This window comes from Esox lucius, chromosome 21 (assembly GCF_011004845.1).
Source record: "Esox lucius isolate fEsoLuc1 chromosome 21, fEsoLuc1.pri, whole genome shotgun sequence".
In the NCBI taxonomy this organism is placed as follows: domain Eukaryota; kingdom Metazoa; phylum Chordata; class Actinopteri; order Esociformes; family Esocidae; genus Esox; species Esox lucius.
In genome coordinates this window covers 8,784,144-8,800,561 of record NC_047589.1, presented here as the reverse complement: position 1 = coordinate 8,800,561, position 16,418 = coordinate 8,784,144, and the positions used below count along the sequence as shown (strand labels likewise).

The 16,418-nt window shown below is 46.4% G+C and overlaps 1 protein-coding gene across 3 annotated transcripts in view; it reads left to right on the top strand.

Annotated features, from left to right (window-relative positions):
• asap1b (ArfGAP with SH3 domain, ankyrin repeat and PH domain 1b) overlaps positions 1-16,418 on the top strand; it is a 59,604-nt gene that overhangs the window by 26,133 nt on the left and 17,053 nt on the right. For 2 of the 3 annotated variants that reach the window (XM_010885532.5, XM_010885534.5), the window contains exons 6-16: positions 709-783; positions 1,392-1,441; positions 1,909-2,038; positions 4,761-4,846; positions 6,541-6,616; positions 6,934-7,020; positions 8,057-8,065; positions 8,753-8,853; positions 9,026-9,095; positions 11,338-11,425; positions 11,701-11,749. In XM_010885532.5, coding sequence (XP_010883834.1) covers positions 709-783; positions 1,392-1,441; positions 1,909-2,038; positions 4,761-4,846; positions 6,541-6,616; positions 6,934-7,020; positions 8,057-8,065; positions 8,753-8,853; positions 9,026-9,095; positions 11,338-11,425; positions 11,701-11,749 — 821 coding nt within the window. The remainder of the gene's footprint in view (positions 1-708; positions 784-1,391; positions 1,442-1,908; positions 2,039-4,760; positions 4,847-6,540; positions 6,617-6,933; positions 7,021-8,056; positions 8,066-8,752; positions 8,854-9,025; positions 9,096-11,337; positions 11,426-11,700; positions 11,750-16,418) is intronic. The other variant, XM_010885533.5, reaches the window with a different exon arrangement.

Below are 16,418 nucleotides of genomic sequence, written 5' to 3'. Positions count from 1 at the left end.
TATAACAAGAAAGACTAAATGCTCTGGAAGCCAATGAGTTTAGATGGCGCCGTTGGCCTGTTAGCGCCTGTTGGCAGCAGGGATGAGCCAGGGCCGGTAGTGGCAATCTCCAATAAGTAGTACACTACTTAGGAAATAGGATGCCATTTGGACCGGAGCCAGATACACCAAGGCCAGCTCTAATAGCGAAGCGTTAGCCAGTAAGTAGTTGATTGATTTGGACACTGGGCCTCTGCAACAGAGGCACTTAAGCTGCACATTAGTGACCATTAAGTGTTGTTTGTTTCCCGGCAGGAGCCACGGTTTGCAACAGTACTTCCGACTCCAATGAAATAAATGTTCAGGAGCAATGACCTGTGTTAATAATACGTAAGCAAAATGTGAAAGTGTTAAAAGTCAAATGTTTTTTGCTGACAAGCGAGTAGCTAATAGCGTAGCACACTGCTATTCCTATTTAGACAATAGCCAGGGTTGAATTACGTCTGAGACTAATGCGGTCAATGGTTCTGGGCTAAGTCTGTGTAAATGTATTTTAGCTGAAACAGTAGCTGCTTGACCTGGTGACTGATCACTGAATAACTCTTCGTCTGTCTTGCCCCCCCCCCCTCCGCTCTCTCTCCCTTCCTCTGTCATACTCTTTTCTCCCTCCCTTTCTTTCTTTTCCTCACTCTTTTCTCTCTCTCTGTCTGCTCTCCTTTTCCTCCTCAGCTCCAAAGCTTGAGCCACAATGTGATCTTCACCCTGGATTCACTGCTAAAGGGGGACCTGAAAGGCGTGAAAGGGGTAAGGTTTACAGTAAACATCCGCGCTCTGCCCCCACTCCCCCTCTCGTTGACCCCTGTGAGCTTGGAAACACATAGTGGGCGGGGCTGTTGTCCTCCAGAACAAAGAGTGAGTGGGGTTGTTGAGCTCCAGAACATGTGGGGGTGGGGTTGTTGAGCTCCAGAACACGGGGGGTGGGGTTGTTGAGCTCCAGAACATGTGGGGGTGGGGTTGTTGAGCTCCAGAACACAGGGGGGTGGGGTTGTTGAGCTCCAGAACACAGGGAGGTGGGGTTGTTGAGCTCCAGAACGCAGGGAGGCGGGGTTGTTGAGCTCCAGAACACAGGGAGGCGGGGTTGTTGAGCTCCAGAACATGAGGGGGTGGGGTTGTTGAGCTCCAGAACACAGGGGGTGGGGGTGGGGTTGTTGAGCTCCAGAACATGGGGGGGGGGGGGGGGGGGGGGGGGGGGGGGCGTGGTTGTTGAGCTCCAGAACACGAGGGGTTGGGTGGCGGTTGGCTGAGCCTTGCGGTAGGCTTGTAACAGACACTCTGTTGCCCAGTGTCCACAGTGGAATTCCAGACTCCATTGCTCCCGTCCACTGACGCTTTCTTCTTCCTTCTTCATCCAGGATATAAAGAAGCCCTTTGACAAAGCCTGGAAGGATTATGAAGCGAAGTTGTAAGTGTGTCAGTCAATATATGTGCATGTACTTTCTGTCGCTGTGTTGGGAAACTCAGGGTAGGTTCTGGGAGGTTGTGGATGCATGTGTGTTCCATTATAATGTCAGAGACGATGTACTGTACAGATATCGGATCTTAATTTGAGACAGGAAGTGGGAATTATAATGTGGGTTATAATTAATGGACATTTTTGTTAGGGTTACATTTTGTAATCAAGTCTGACATTTTACAGATGTAAAACTTCAGATACCCTAGCGTTTTAGTTAGCATTTTCTGTAGTATGGGAAAAACCCTGCAACATCAGGTTTATCTAATTTAAATGTGGCATCTGCACTACATTGGGCAACATATTGTAATCATTTAACTCGAATATTCCTTTTATGCTGAGACGCCGTCTGATTTAATTAGAAGTCATGGACTAAATAAACTGTCTCTCTCTCTGTTTGCCCATCCGTCTGCGTTCAGCACAAAGATCGAGAAGGAGAAGAGGGAGCACGCCAAACAACACGGGATGATCCGCACGGAGATAACAGGTGCTGAGATCGCAGAGGAAATGGAGAAGGAGCGCCGTCTCTTCCAGCTCCAGATGTGTGAGGTCAGCAGCGGGCACTTGGCATGACGAGTCACTGCTAATTTGGCACAAAGCGGCCACCAACTGGGCATTGGGCAATCAACGAGTGGGCATTGGTTAGACTCAAACTGGGCACTGACTGGGCACAGGACTTACCCGAGTGGCTACTGATTAGGCTTGGCACTGCCATCCGGTCCTGTGGGTAGGACGAAACAGGCATATGTTCTGATGTCTGGTCAATAAACATATTAGCTAGGTACTCCTATACCAGAATAAAATTGCACAACATAATACTGTATTTTCTATGCTCCAATTGAATATATATAAGTAAGTAATTAGAAAAAAATGATAAACCAATTCACAACCAATGTAAACGAATGCTTATGAATATAGTTATAACATTGCAGTTGAATACAATTGTACATAGTTTAATATAACTGCATATAGTTAAATATTGTTGAACACAACTGAGGCTAATTGAATCAAGTTCCTTAATAGAATAATAATAGAATATCATTGTTTTTTATTAATAGAATGTGGCTTAAGATAATTGCAGTAATTAAATATATAACCGCAACCTCTACAGCTTCTGGTGAGGTGCATCAGTGCAAAGAAACAAACCGAGCGATGCGCTCAGCTGTGCCAACGATCTGCCTCCTGGTGGGCGTAAACTCCTACTCCTCTCTCCCTCCTTATTTCCCAACGATCTGCCTCCTGGTGGGCGTAAACTCCTACTCCTCTCTCCCTCCTTATATCCCAACGATCTGCCTCCTGGTGGGCGTAAACTCCTACTCCTCTCTCCCTCCTTATTTCCCAACGATCTGCCTCCTGGTGGGCGTAAACTCCTACTCCTCTCTCCCTCCTTATCTCCCAACGATCTGCCTCCTGGTGGGCGTAAACTCCTACTCCTCTCTCCCTCCTTATCTCCCAACGATCTGCCTCCTGGTGGGCGTAAACTCCTACTCCTCTCTCCCTCCTTATTTCCCAACGATCTGCCTCCTGGTGGGCGTAAACGCTTACTCCTCTCTCCCTCCTTATCTCCCAACGATCTGCCTCCTGGTGGGCGTAAACGCTTACTCCTCTCTCCCTCTTTGTCTCTCAACGATTTGCCGCCTGGTGGGAATCTTTGCCGGTCAAATGACAGTCTGGAAAAAAGGCCGGGAACCCGAAGCTTTACTGATAATCGGGGGTTAATTAAAGGATCCTCCACAACCGTGTCCGGTTGATTCCCAGACCAGAGCACATCGAATGGTACCCCATTTACCTGCGTGGTTCAGTACTTCGCACCATCCCACACTGCTCTGTTGCTGCTAATGTGGAGAGCAGCGGGCGACGCTTATTGATCTGATGGAGACCAGCAAATGTGACTGTGGCATCTTCAGTCATTCGCACAGAGCCACACGGCGCACAGGGGCGAGCTTACATTCATAACACGCCGGAACTGGCCGCCGACAAACGTGGATGATCTCTGAGTCGCTCTCTCCCAGTCGCTCTCTCCCAGTCGCTCTCTCCGAGTCGCTCTCTCCCAGTCGCTCTCTCCCAGTCGCTCTCTCCCAGTCGCTCTCTCCCAGTCTCTCTCTCCCAGTCGTTCTCTCCCAGTCTCTCTCTCCGAGTCGCTCTCTCCTGAGATTTATGACAGCAGCGTGCGAATGGATATTTGTGTGTTTGGTTTCGAAACACCGTGCACACTTGCAAACAAACACACACGCAAACAAACACACACACACACACACACAGATGACTGCATGGTTCAGAGAAGCTTTGTCGGGACATCTCAAAAGGGCGTTCTGGCATGGATTCAGGTCCTCTGTGTGCCGAGCTAAAAAGGCTCTTTAGCGGTGACTCTTCACAAGCTGTTTTAGTTTGGCACACCATGGGGATGGACTCAGATTAAGATGATCATTTATTCATTCGCTGCCGGGCATGAATTTGTCTTGAGAATCTGTTCATTTTTCTGTCGTCTGTACAATGGTTGTGTGGGATGCAAATCAGCCAAGCACACTATATTCGTAGGCTCCAGCTGATTGCTGTAAACCAAAAGAATGAAGCAATTATTAGTTACCTATTATACACTTACATATTTCACAGTTTTCATCGAAACCACTATAAATATAAGGTATATTTTCTGTTTTGTTCTGGTGGGTTGTATTCGTCCGTGACGTTTAGCTGTTTACTACTTCGTTTGGGCGTTCACTGACTCCACATTGTCTTGGCAGTATAGATCAAAGAATCTTCTTCCAGCATATGGACGTTCTGATCGGATTAACATGCAAATGTCAGAAGACATATGTCAGAGCATAATGTATTTTCTGTTGTGGCTTAATGCTGAGGTAGAGCATTTCTACAGCAGTATGGAGGTGTGAGTGGGCACAAGGTTTTTTTTCCCCCAGTCAAGCAGTTACGTGAAGATTTACTGGTTCATAAATGCTTGCCTTGAAATAAATGATGGCCTTAAAAAACAAAAACAAAGATATCCATTTCAGATTTATTTTCGGATTTATGAAATAGAGTTCATGCGTTTTGGAATGTGTATTTTGATGTGTTTAATTTGCAAATGTACATGACATTGTTATTTCACACACTTTCGGTTTCCTTTTTTTCCGTATCTTCGTCTTTCTCACTCTGGGACCCACCCAGCCTTTAGCAAGTCTGCCCCACGCTGAGCAGTAACGTAATCCGTATTGTAACCCAGCGCGGTCGCTTGATGTCCGTTTTCTAAGACCCCCTCTTGTGCTTTACTCTCCAGTATCTGATCAAAGTCAACGAGATCAAGACCAAAAAGGGAGTGGACCTTCTCCAGAATCTCATCAAGTACTACCACGCTCAGTGCAAGTAAGTAAACGCTGCATGATGCGGCGCGTCTCCCCCCGTTTTCCCGCCGTGCGAGAGTCCCCCTGAACACGCTCGGGTTATGCCTACTGACATGTCTCTAATTGGCGACAAACACTCTGCGCCATATGCTACGGGAAAATGGCTGTCATTTCTCTGAGGGAAGTTGTGACACTGTGTACTCACACGGATTGCTGTGTAAGTCTGGTATTGATGGCTCTTCGCTGTGTTTGTCTGTGTATATATATATATACTGTATATCATCTTCTCATCTTCCCCTCTCTTAATGCCCCCCCTTTCCCTCCATCTCTCTTTCCCTCCATCTCTCTTTCCCTCCATCTCCCTTTCCCTCCATCTCTCTTTCCCTCCATCTCCCTTTCCCTCCATCTCTCTTTCCCTCCATCTCTCTTTCCCTCCATCTCTCTTTCCCTCCATCTCCCTTTCCCTCCATCTCTCTTTCCCTCCATCTCCCTTTCCCTCCATCTCTCTTTCCCTCCATCTCCCTTTCCCTCCATCTCTCATTCTCTCTCTGTAAATCCCCCTGCCCCGTTTCACTCTCTCTTTCAATCTCCATTTCTCCATCGTTCTCCCCTTCTTTTCGTCTCTCCTCCCCCCTTCACCGACCCATCTTATTGGGTGATGGTAATGCGTGATTCACCAGGCTTGGGTAGGGACATTCGCTGAGTCATATTTAGTTCTCATAAATATTCATGGGCCTTCGTGCCGATGAGTTGTGACAGCCGCCAGGCTTTGTGGGTAAATAACGCCCCCCCCCCCAGTGCCAGGGCCCGAGCCCCGCGCTGCATGGCACAACGTGCCTCAGATGTGCTGGGTGGCCGTGTCACAACATCGGGGGAAACAGGACCACGGGCACTCTCTGACCGTCCGCCCCGGGCCGCTCGCCTGTTTCCGCCGCGGACGGCGTCGAGGCACGCCTGAAAGAACAACGGAAGGCAAAAAGGAAGAGAAAAGCGTTTCTCATGGATGAGTGGGCAGAGGAAGGGAAGATGGACGCCTGGAGGGATGTAGAAAGCCAGGGAGGGGGATAGAGAGGGAGTTGTGGGAGATGGAGGGAGAATGAAATGGGGAGGGAGAGGTCTATGAAGGGAAAGGGGAAGGGAGGGAGGGAGGCAGGAAGAGAGAGAGGATGTTCAGGGAGTTGACAGGATGCAGAGCAGAATGCTGGGGGCCACGGGTGGATCGATAATGGATGACAAGGAGGGTGCTTAGCATTCCACTCTGGACCCAGCCAGACGGCTAGAGAGCCAGAGAGAGAGACAGAGAGAGAGAGACAGAGAGAGAGGCAGAGAGAGAGACAGAGAGAGAGACAGACAGAGAGAGAGAGACAGAGAGAGACAGAGACAGAGAGAGACAGAGAGAGAGAGACAGAGAGAGAGAGAGACAGAGAGACAGAGAGAGACAGAGACAGAGAGAGAGATCTCTATGCTAAAAGCCAGAGGGTCGAATAAGACTATACATTAAAGATGTCTGGCTGCATCACTCTCATTCTCATTCACTCCTGATGACTTTCCTAATGGACGTGTTAGCAGTCTGTATGACACTTGGCATTTTGAAATAATGTAAAAGATACCACCGAATGACTCGTTTCACTTGAGTGATTCGTCTCTCGTCTTTAATTTGAGTGAAAGTGAAAATGTCAATGGGATTCAAACTACCGGTCGCGTGTTCCCTTGCAGTTTCTTCCAAGATGGTCTGAAGACGGCGGACAAGCTGAAGCAGTACATCGAGAAGTTGGCTGCTGACCTCTACAATGTGAATATCCACCCACTGGCGCCTGTCAATCTCAACTGCCGCTCTGCAGTCTGACATGTCATTTAGACTAATGGAGTGTGTGTGTGTGCGTGTGTCTGGGCGTGCGCGTGTGTGTGTGCGTGTGTAAGGGCGAATGCATTCCTCTCTGTGTGAGCGTGTGTGCGTGTGTGTGTGTGAGGGCGAATGCATTCCTCTGTGTGTTTTGTCTGTGTGTGTGCGCGTGTGTGTGCGTGCGTATATGTGTGTGAGGGGTGAATGCATTCCTCTGTGTGTGTTGTCTGTGTGTGTTAACCCCACCCTGTGTTGTTCCTACTCAGATAAAGCAGACCCAGGATGAGGAGAAGAAACAGCTCACAGCTCTCAGAGACCTGATCAAGTCCTCCTTACAGCTGGACCAGAAGGAGGTAGGCATAACCAGCAGCAGCCATTCCAAACAGGGCCTAACAGGGTCATGTAGATCTGAGAGGCCGAAATGGACACACATGTAGGTGTACAGTATGAATACATTGAAGTACATGACATTTTGGTGTCCAATTGGCACTTGACACATTAAATGGCAATTAGGGAATTATTTTCCAGTGAATGTTCTTGCAGTTCTCTCAGGCTACAGTGAGGTTGAGGCCCAATTCTCTACCCTTCCCTTGAAGTGTGCACTAGAAAACTCCCTTTCATGGATTTACTGGGCCAGTATCAGAAACAGCGGAAAACTCCCTCCAGCCATCCCAGCACTGAATCAATGCTTGGTAGAGAATCGTACCTAACAGTACACTCTTCGCCCTGAACCCCATAACCTTTGACCCCCTGGCGGGTATAGCTGCTAGCTAGTTTCCCATTTAGCTCAGTGTGGGCGGCTAAGCACTGGTGGAAGGACTTGGCTGCTAGTCAGAGCTTCGTTTCGCTAATATGTGCAGAAAGGCGCTCAACGTGCAGCCCTTAACCTCTTTCTGAGCTCTACCTAGCCCCGGTCGCCGTAAACCCGACCACGGAGATATGGTTACTGACTCTTACGACCCGTTTTAGGTTTTGCTTTATTTACGTGAGTCGTGTTTTGCACGACGTTCCAGTAATAGGGTGTGGCTTAGTGCCATACTCTCGAGCCAGATGCAACGCCCTTCTTTTTGTGTTTTCCAAAATGCGCCTTTCCCATTAAGCGCACTGCTTTTGACCGCAGCTACAACGGGCCAAAAGAAGTGCGCTAGCCGAACAGGGCGCCGTTTGGGACCGAAGCACCCACCAATTCACACTACACATCCTCTGGTTTATAACACCCACACACACACACACACACACACACACACACCCACCACACACACACACACACACACACACACACACACACGTTACACCTCCGTTGGAGAATTGTACTTCCTCACTGGTTGCTTCTTTCACAGTCAGTCTGCCTCTGTTTCCCTCTCTGCCCGCTGCTTGTCCGGACTCAAGTCTAGAAGAGTAAGTGTTCACGTGTTGGGCGCACGACTGCCGTGTTTCCGTTGGTCCTGCCTGCCGTTCGTCCGCTGGCCGATCTTGAACGAGCACTCGCCACCTCTGTGTTTTTTTTTAGTTTTTTTTGTTTATTGTTGTCATGCATCAGACGCCTGCTGTGTTTTTCCATTTGACAGTGTGTTAGAACCAATTGTGTTTTATACCTAGAACCGTGTGTGTGACCAAAACGGCCCCCTACCTGCTCTCCCTAGAGGGCCCTTTTTTCGACCAGGGCTCTAGATGAAAACAAGTGCACCATGTAGGTTGTAATGTGAGACCCGGTCCTCTGAATGTCGACCGTTAACAGTGGTCTGTGAGACCTTATACCACGGGAATGACGAAAAAGTTATTTGCATTTTTCTAATTGCGTCTGTAAACGGTCTATAATAGTGATAAGGCATCGCAGGGGTGTGTTGTATACGGCCAATATACCACGGCTAAGGTTTCTACTGAGACAATTGCATCACGTCATGCCTAATAACAGTCCTTGGTTGGGGTTTGTTGGCCGTGTACCATTCCTCCTCATGTCCCGTTGCTTAAATCAACCGTGTCCCCTCAGTATGGGCGACATTTGTTGGTTGTGTGTGTCTGCGTGCGTTTGGGAGTGCTGCCGCGGTTCCCCGGGATCTGAACGCCGTGTGTTTGTTGGCACAGGACTCTCAGAGCAGGCAGGGAGGTTACAGCATGCACCAGCTGCAGGGCAACAAAGAGTTCGGCTGTGAGAAGAAAGGCTACCTGATGAAGAAGAGTGACGGGTAGGAGGCACACACACACACACACACACACACACAAACAAACACACACAAACACACACACACACACTGAACGTGATAAGTCATCGTTCTCAGTGAACCCTTACGCGCGAATGCGTTTTTTGGGGGGGGGGGGGTATTTTATTGGGATGATGATGATGTTGTCTTCCCCCAGGCTGAGGAAGGTGTGGCAGAGGAGGAAGTGTTCAGTCAAGGGCGGCATGCTCACCATCTCTCACGCTACGGTGAGTGGCGCACACGCACACACACTCCCGCAGAGGCTAGATCAAAGGCAGCATCCAGTTGGAAGGAAGCCGCGCGGCCCACTATCAATCTAGCGTTCGGCGGAGAGCAATCGACATGAATGGGTTGCCAGTGGCAACGAGCGCTCCTTCCCCCCTCCGTTCACCGTGGTGAGTCATCTCAGGGTGTGTGGCTGGCTCCTCTCATTCCTGTGGATTACTACCGCGGCAACGGACAGCGTATTCACTATCTGATGCTGCCGGGTGCTTACAGTACCGGCAACGCTGTCTGTCTCCGAGACGAATTCGCAAACATGGATGAGAGACAGAGTGTAAACCCGCCAAATAGTATAAGTTATTAAAGCTACTCCATATTTCCGGTGGAGAACGCAGGTGTTAGAGTAGTAATCGATCCTATTTAAAATCCCTATTTCCAGCCTCCGTCCAGGGAAATCATGCAGTGTAGCCTATGTCCTAGGCTTTTTTGTCTGCACTTTCCTTTTAAACAACGCCTAAACGCTCCGCGTTCCCATCTTCCGTGTACGACCACGTTTCGCCGGTCTGCCCGGCGTTAATTTACCCAGCAGCCTCTGTGGCCGGCCTGGGCAGTTGAACTCTGGATGACCCCGCCTGCTTGGTGCCGTTCCAGGCTCACAGCTCGTTAACTCTTGGTCAACAGCCCTCGTCGAGTCTCTGCCCCGCTCACCCAGGCGACTGACCATACAGTGCCTAGTGTGGACACTAGTATTATATATGGTTATTATGGTATGGCTGCGGTGGGAACATCAAGGTGGTACTACCCTGAGTCAGAGGTTACCATGGTAACGGAGGGAATTTCCACCTCTCTGGGAGAATCTCTTCTCTGTGCCACTTGCTAACTTGAATCAGACAATCTGACATCTTGGCCAGCAGTTTCGATTGAAACGCAAGTTCACATTTTAAACCACCATCAATAGCCAAGAAACATGAGGTAAATGTCACACTTCTGCGTACGGTTGAATAAAAATTATTATTCGTCCGGCTATAACCTGAAAAGCTTCAATATTTTACTAATATAATATAAATTGCTACTTGCATATACTCTTAAATAATTTTTTGGCCAAAACAGCAAGTTAAACCGTTCTCTGTATAGAGTCCATGCAGTGTGACCACCTGCCATCATGGCTGGCAAAATAAAGTTTCTTCCTACCAATGCCAAAATGTACCCATATTTGGGGGATGTTAATTTTAGATCATGGCACTATGACAGGTCGAAAGTAGTCCAAGACATAAACAATAGGCTGCCAGCCATTTGGAACAAATCCAAGGGCTCTGGATCGCTGAGTAGTTCATCGTGACATCGTATATCTTATTTAATTAGTTTGATTCTGTGGCCCAGTTTCTGTTTGAAGCAGAGGCATACTGTCATCAGGATGACAATCAATCAGTGAATCTGGCCTGTGATTCTAATGATGTACATGGAGGGATTGATTCCCATAGAGACAGGACACTAATGTAAGGCTGTTTTTTAAAGATATTTCTAAGTAGCTTTCTTTTGAATATACAAGTGAAATACGATTGAAAAAAGGTAATCAAGTACGTTAAAATGCTAAAATAGTTTGAAATGTCTCTGTTATTTGAGTTTATGATTGACCAGCCCATCATTCTCCAGGGGCTGATTGGCCAGCTTGTCCTTTGCTTGGCTGCTGATTGGCCATCTTGTCCTGATTGGCCCGCAAATCTTCCTAATGAATATGATGTCGTACTCTAATGCATTTTTTTAATAGTTGGAGGTAAATCCTAGACGATTTTGTGTTTTATTCACAGTTCATGTTTTGGAGTGAACACAATATTAGCTTTTATAAGTGTCTTTCACTGGGCAGCTACTTTAATAATTCTGTAAGGAGGTAAGGAGGATAGCCTATGATATTCTTGGCATTTTACCCTAAGGCGGGGTGACAAATACATATCATTTATACATACAGGATTACTCATTGTGTGTTTAGTAGGCATGTCAGGCCATGAACACTGATGTCAGTGAGTTCATATAACATCATATAACCCACACACAAACACTGTCTCTGCAACCTCAGCTCGGTTAAGAAAACAAGAACATATTCACAATGCATTTAGTCGACTGAAAAAATCACTTTTACCTCTCTGGTCTCCCGGTGGCAATGCTAGAAGCACTACTGATGGCCATAGAGAACCATTTTCTTAATCCCCATTCAGCAGCCATGTCACCTGTCTCTGTGTGTTCTTACAGTCCAACCGGCAGCCTGTGAAACTCAACCTGCTCACCTGCCAAGTCAAGCCCTGCGCTGAGGACAGGAAATGCTTCGACCTCATTTCCCGTAAGCACTTTCTCCAGATACCCCACCACAACACAGCCGTGAGTGTCACTTGCGCCGCTGGGCGCCAGTCGCTCTTTGGCACCTACTCGGTGCTCTGTCGGACTGTTAGGAGGTCGTGACAGTGAGATGAGACACACTGTGCTTGTAAATGACTCTAAGCGCTTCACACAACGCTTCACACAACGCTTCACACAACATTGCGGTACATGATTACACAACATTTGCAGCTGGCTCTAAAAGATCACATTTCCTGTGAATCCTTTGTCTGCTCACAGATAACCGGACATATCACTTTCAGGCTGAGGATGAACAGGAGTTTGTCATGTGAGTACAGTTATGTTTACTTTTGGGTCATTTTGTCTTACAGTAACGGGAGCATGCATTTTCAAAATGGCCTCCGTGTCAATTGAACCTACATCCTTGGAATAGCTACCACCTGAGCTGCACATGGTCTGTCGTAATAACCACGTAAACGCAGACCCACTGCGTTACTCCAAAGTCTACGCCAAAAGTCACCCGTAAATACATCTAGAGCAATGACCCTGGGGCCTGAATGACTTGAGATCCTCAACAAAGGAACACACTGTTGTCTATATTTAAGAAATAAAATAAAAAGGTTCTCAAGGTATATTTTCTTGTGTTCATGTTCAGTAGACACTGTTTTTTTTTTCTTTATCACTCAGAGAGAGAGAACGAGAGAGAGAGAGAGAGAGAGAGAGGAGAGGGGGTGGGGGGGAGGGGAAGAACCACATCAGTATGGGTTCCTATCTGTCTTAGGAATTTGTGATTGTCATATTCAGGTCACTGTAACTGTTCACTCCTGGTTCTCATGCATACACACACTGTCACCCACGGTATCAACCACGTTTTCCTCTTCCGTACCCATAAATCAGCTATTGTCTTCCAGATCTTGAAGGGCCATGAGTCATATGAGACCCATTGTAATCCACGCTCGCACAAATGTTCCTGTGGAAGCCTGCAGACTTGCTTCAGGACAATTCCTAAACGTCCGTATGGGCCAGTATAGCATATACACCCCTGGCTTTTTTCATATTTATTTTTCACTTCTCTTTCTTTTCTACGAACACACGCACGTACACGCACTCCCCCTCACACGTGTACTGTAATTGCCGCGCTGATGGTCTCCTTGCCTACGATAGCCTGCATCCAAAATGGCACCCATTATTTTGACCAGGACCCATGTAATGTAGTGCTGTTTATAGGGAATAGCTGTTTATTCGGGAGAGAGCTAACAGCCTACTCTAATGAGCAATCTAATGGCAGAGTGAGCGTTGTGCGCTGCCAAACAGCAGGTGGGCTAGAAGCATCGGTTAGCAGCGGCGGCCATCGACTCATAATTGAGTGGCAGTGGCTTCCTGCCGGAGTCTCAATAAGTGCACCTCAGCCAGGGCGAGTGGGTCGGTCGGCTGTGTGGAGTATGTTCATATGAGAGACTTCCTGGGTTAACTAGAGTTGCCTGTGTGTGGAAAGTGCACAGATGTGTTGTTTCTAATTGTGATGTGGGTAGTTAGGTAGAGTAGTGTGCTGAACAGCACGTAGTGATTCTTGGCTATGGAGAATGTGAAATAAAGTTCAAGGTCAATTGTTATTTTTTGGCCATTTATATTTCTTTATGTAGGATAGGGACTGTGGAGAGTTTTTGCTTAAAAAGCAGCAGGCTGGATTAGTACCTACGCTTCAGCCGTTCCTCACTCAAAACCTTCCTTTTCAACTTTTTTGGAAAGGAAAGATTTTTTTTTCCAGAGTATGATAAATGTTAACACCAGGCAACAGACACATACAGTACTATAATGTACCAGAAATGTTGAGAATACATACGTCCAATGCCTCTTAGCTAATGCCTCTCCAAATGGCATTAGCTAAGAGGATAATACACACTGTTGTGGACACAGGTATTGGCAACTGCACTGTATTTAAATAATGCAAAAAATTATCTAGAACACTGTTGGTATCCACATACAGTACCAGTCCAAAGTTTGGACACACCTACTCATTCAAGGGTATTTCTTTAATTTACTATTTTCCACATTGTAGAATATTACTAAATACATCAAAACTATGAAATAACACATATGGAATCATGTAGCAACCCAAAAAGTGTTATACTGATCAAAATACATTTCATATTATAGAGATAGGTGGCTACTTCAAATGGTCTAATATCCATTTCTCCTATTTGTACTTGGCTCAAGCAAGTATCTTATTCTCATTGGTGTCCTTCAATAGTGTTTCCTGCAGCAATTCAACTTCAAAGTAGCCACCCTTTAACTTGATGACATCTTTGCACTCTGTTTTGATTCGCTAAACCAGCTTCATGAGTAGTCACCTGGAAATCATTTCAATTTATTTATGCAAAGTCAGTTCATGGAATTAATTTACTTTTTAATGCATTTGAGCCGATCCGTAGATAATTTAAGCGAAGAGAAACAACAGTTCATCATTACTAAGACATGATGGTCAGTCAATCCGTAAAATTTCCAGAACATTGAAAGTTTCTTCAGATGCAGTTGCAATAACCATAAAACACTCAAGATTTACCTCTGCTGCAGAAGTTCATTGGAGTTACCATCCTCAAAAAATATGCACTTAACTGCACCTCAGATTGTAGCGTGGATAAATGCTTCAGAGTTCAGTAACAGTCACAGCTCAACATCAACTGTTCAGAGGAGACTGCGTGAATCAGGCCTTAATGGTTGAATTGCTGCAGGAAACACTATTGAAGGACACCAATGAGAATAAGATACTTGCTCGAGCCAAGTACAAATAGGAGAAATGGATATTAGACCATTAGGTAGACCAGGTCCATGTGAGATGCAGAAACGGTGAACGGATGATCTCCATATGTGTGGTTCCCACCGTAAAGCATGGAGGAGGAGGTGTGATGGTGTGGGGGTGATGATGAGATGGACGACAGAGTGAGGTGAATGTATTTCTTTGGTTTGCTTTCACATTGGTCTTTTTTTGGTTTAGAAAACTAAAATAATCGGAATAATTGATTAAAACATAGCTTATTCCACAAAGAAATCCTTAAATGGTCCAGACATTATTATTGGAACCTTCTAGACGTTGTTAGAAATAATTTGATTTCAAGCACCCCTGGTGAGCTTCACATGCCTACAGTATAAAAATCACAAATTCAACCACTTTGAATACAGAAAGGGACTCATTCCTTATACAGAAAGGGTCAGACACAAGATTGTAGCCAAACATGGTTAAAGGGTGTGAAATGGTTAGTCGCTTAAAGCAGTAGCATTTTAATCAGTTACGTCAGTTATGACCTTAAAGTAGTTGTTCCCTCGCTACAGCAAGGAACACCGCTTTTCTGGGCCGATGGTGACTACGCTTCGTGAGTGACAGTGGTCATTGTGTTCAGAGGACTGCTGGTTTGGGCCCCAGGTGGGGTGGTCGAAACAAGACTGTTACACCTGGATACAAGTCTACCTCCAGATACCTTGATGTTCCAGTTCAAGATTAAGGCCTATGTCATTGTATCCAGCCTCCCTGGACATGAATGGGAGAGAAAACTTGATGGAAGATTGCAGTAATGGATTTTTTGACTAGTTGAGAAATAAACTTGATCAACTGCCACACAGATTCAAGCTGATCTTCAGACACAATGTGTGACTGTTCAAACTCAGTGAATGGGGGTTGTATGGCAGGAGACCCAGGAGGGCCCCACTGGTGAAAGAGACATAAGAAAGCCTGACTGCAATTTGCCAAAACACACCTAAACGTGCCACAATCAGCTTGGGAAAATCTTCTGAGGACAGGTGAAAACTGAATTTGAGTTTTTTGGTAAAGCACATAATCTCCATGTTTACAGAAAATAAAACAATGTCTTCAAAGAGATGTACACCTTCCCCAAAGTCACACATAGAGGAGTTTCAGTAAAGAAAACCTCCCCCACAGTCAAACAGAGGAGGTTCAGTAAAGAACACCTCCCCCACAGTCAAACAGAGGATGTTCAGTAAAGGACACCTTCCCCACATTCAAACTTAGAGGAGGTTCAGTTAAGTACACCTCCCCCACAGTCAAACAGAGGAGGTTCAGTAAAGAACACCTTCCCCACAGTCATACAGAGGATGTTCAGTAGAGGACACCTTCCCCAGAGTCAAACATAGAGGAGGTTCAGTAAAGTACACCTCCCCCACAGTTGAAAAGAGGAGGTTCAGTTAAGAACACCTCCCCCACAGTCAAACAGAGGATGTTCAGTAGAGGACACCTTCCCCACAGTCAAACATAGAGGAGGTTCAGTAAAGTACACCTCCCCCACAGTCGAACAGAGGAGGTTCAGTAAAGAACACCTCCCCCACAGTCAAACATAGAGGAGGTTCAGTAAAGAACACCTTCCCCACAGTCAAACAGAGGAGGTTCAGTAAAGAACACCTCCCCCACAGTCAAACATGGAGACAGTTCAGTGATGTTTTGCAGTTGGTTTGCTTCCTCTGGTACTAGGTGCCTGAAATAATTTTGAACCCTTTGTCAGAATGCTGGATCTCCATTAAAGTTCATTGGTCTTCGAGCAGGACAGTGACCCCAAACACACTTCCAAAAGCACTCAGCAATGGTTAAAGACACAGTGGTTAAGTGGTCAGCATTGAGTCCAGATCTAAATCCTGGTAAAAACCCGTGAAGATATCTGAGAAAAGCAGTTGGGAAAACTGTTAAATAGTATAGTGGTTAGAGACACCACCGGCGTTCGATCCTCACCACGGACAGAACAAATTAGGCATTAGGACTGGTTAAGGATACACTAATGCACTTGTTTTCATTACTGTATAGCTATTAGCTAGCCAGATACAGTAATCTCTTTCTAATTGAACGGGTTGAATGTAGTGTAGTGACCCTGTTATACCTGTTGTTGGTTTAGATGTTAGCTAAGTTTTGAGAACGGTGGAATTTCAACTAATTGGTTTGACAGTGCAAATGTAGTCAACCATGACATCTCTACACACAAATCACATGCAACAAG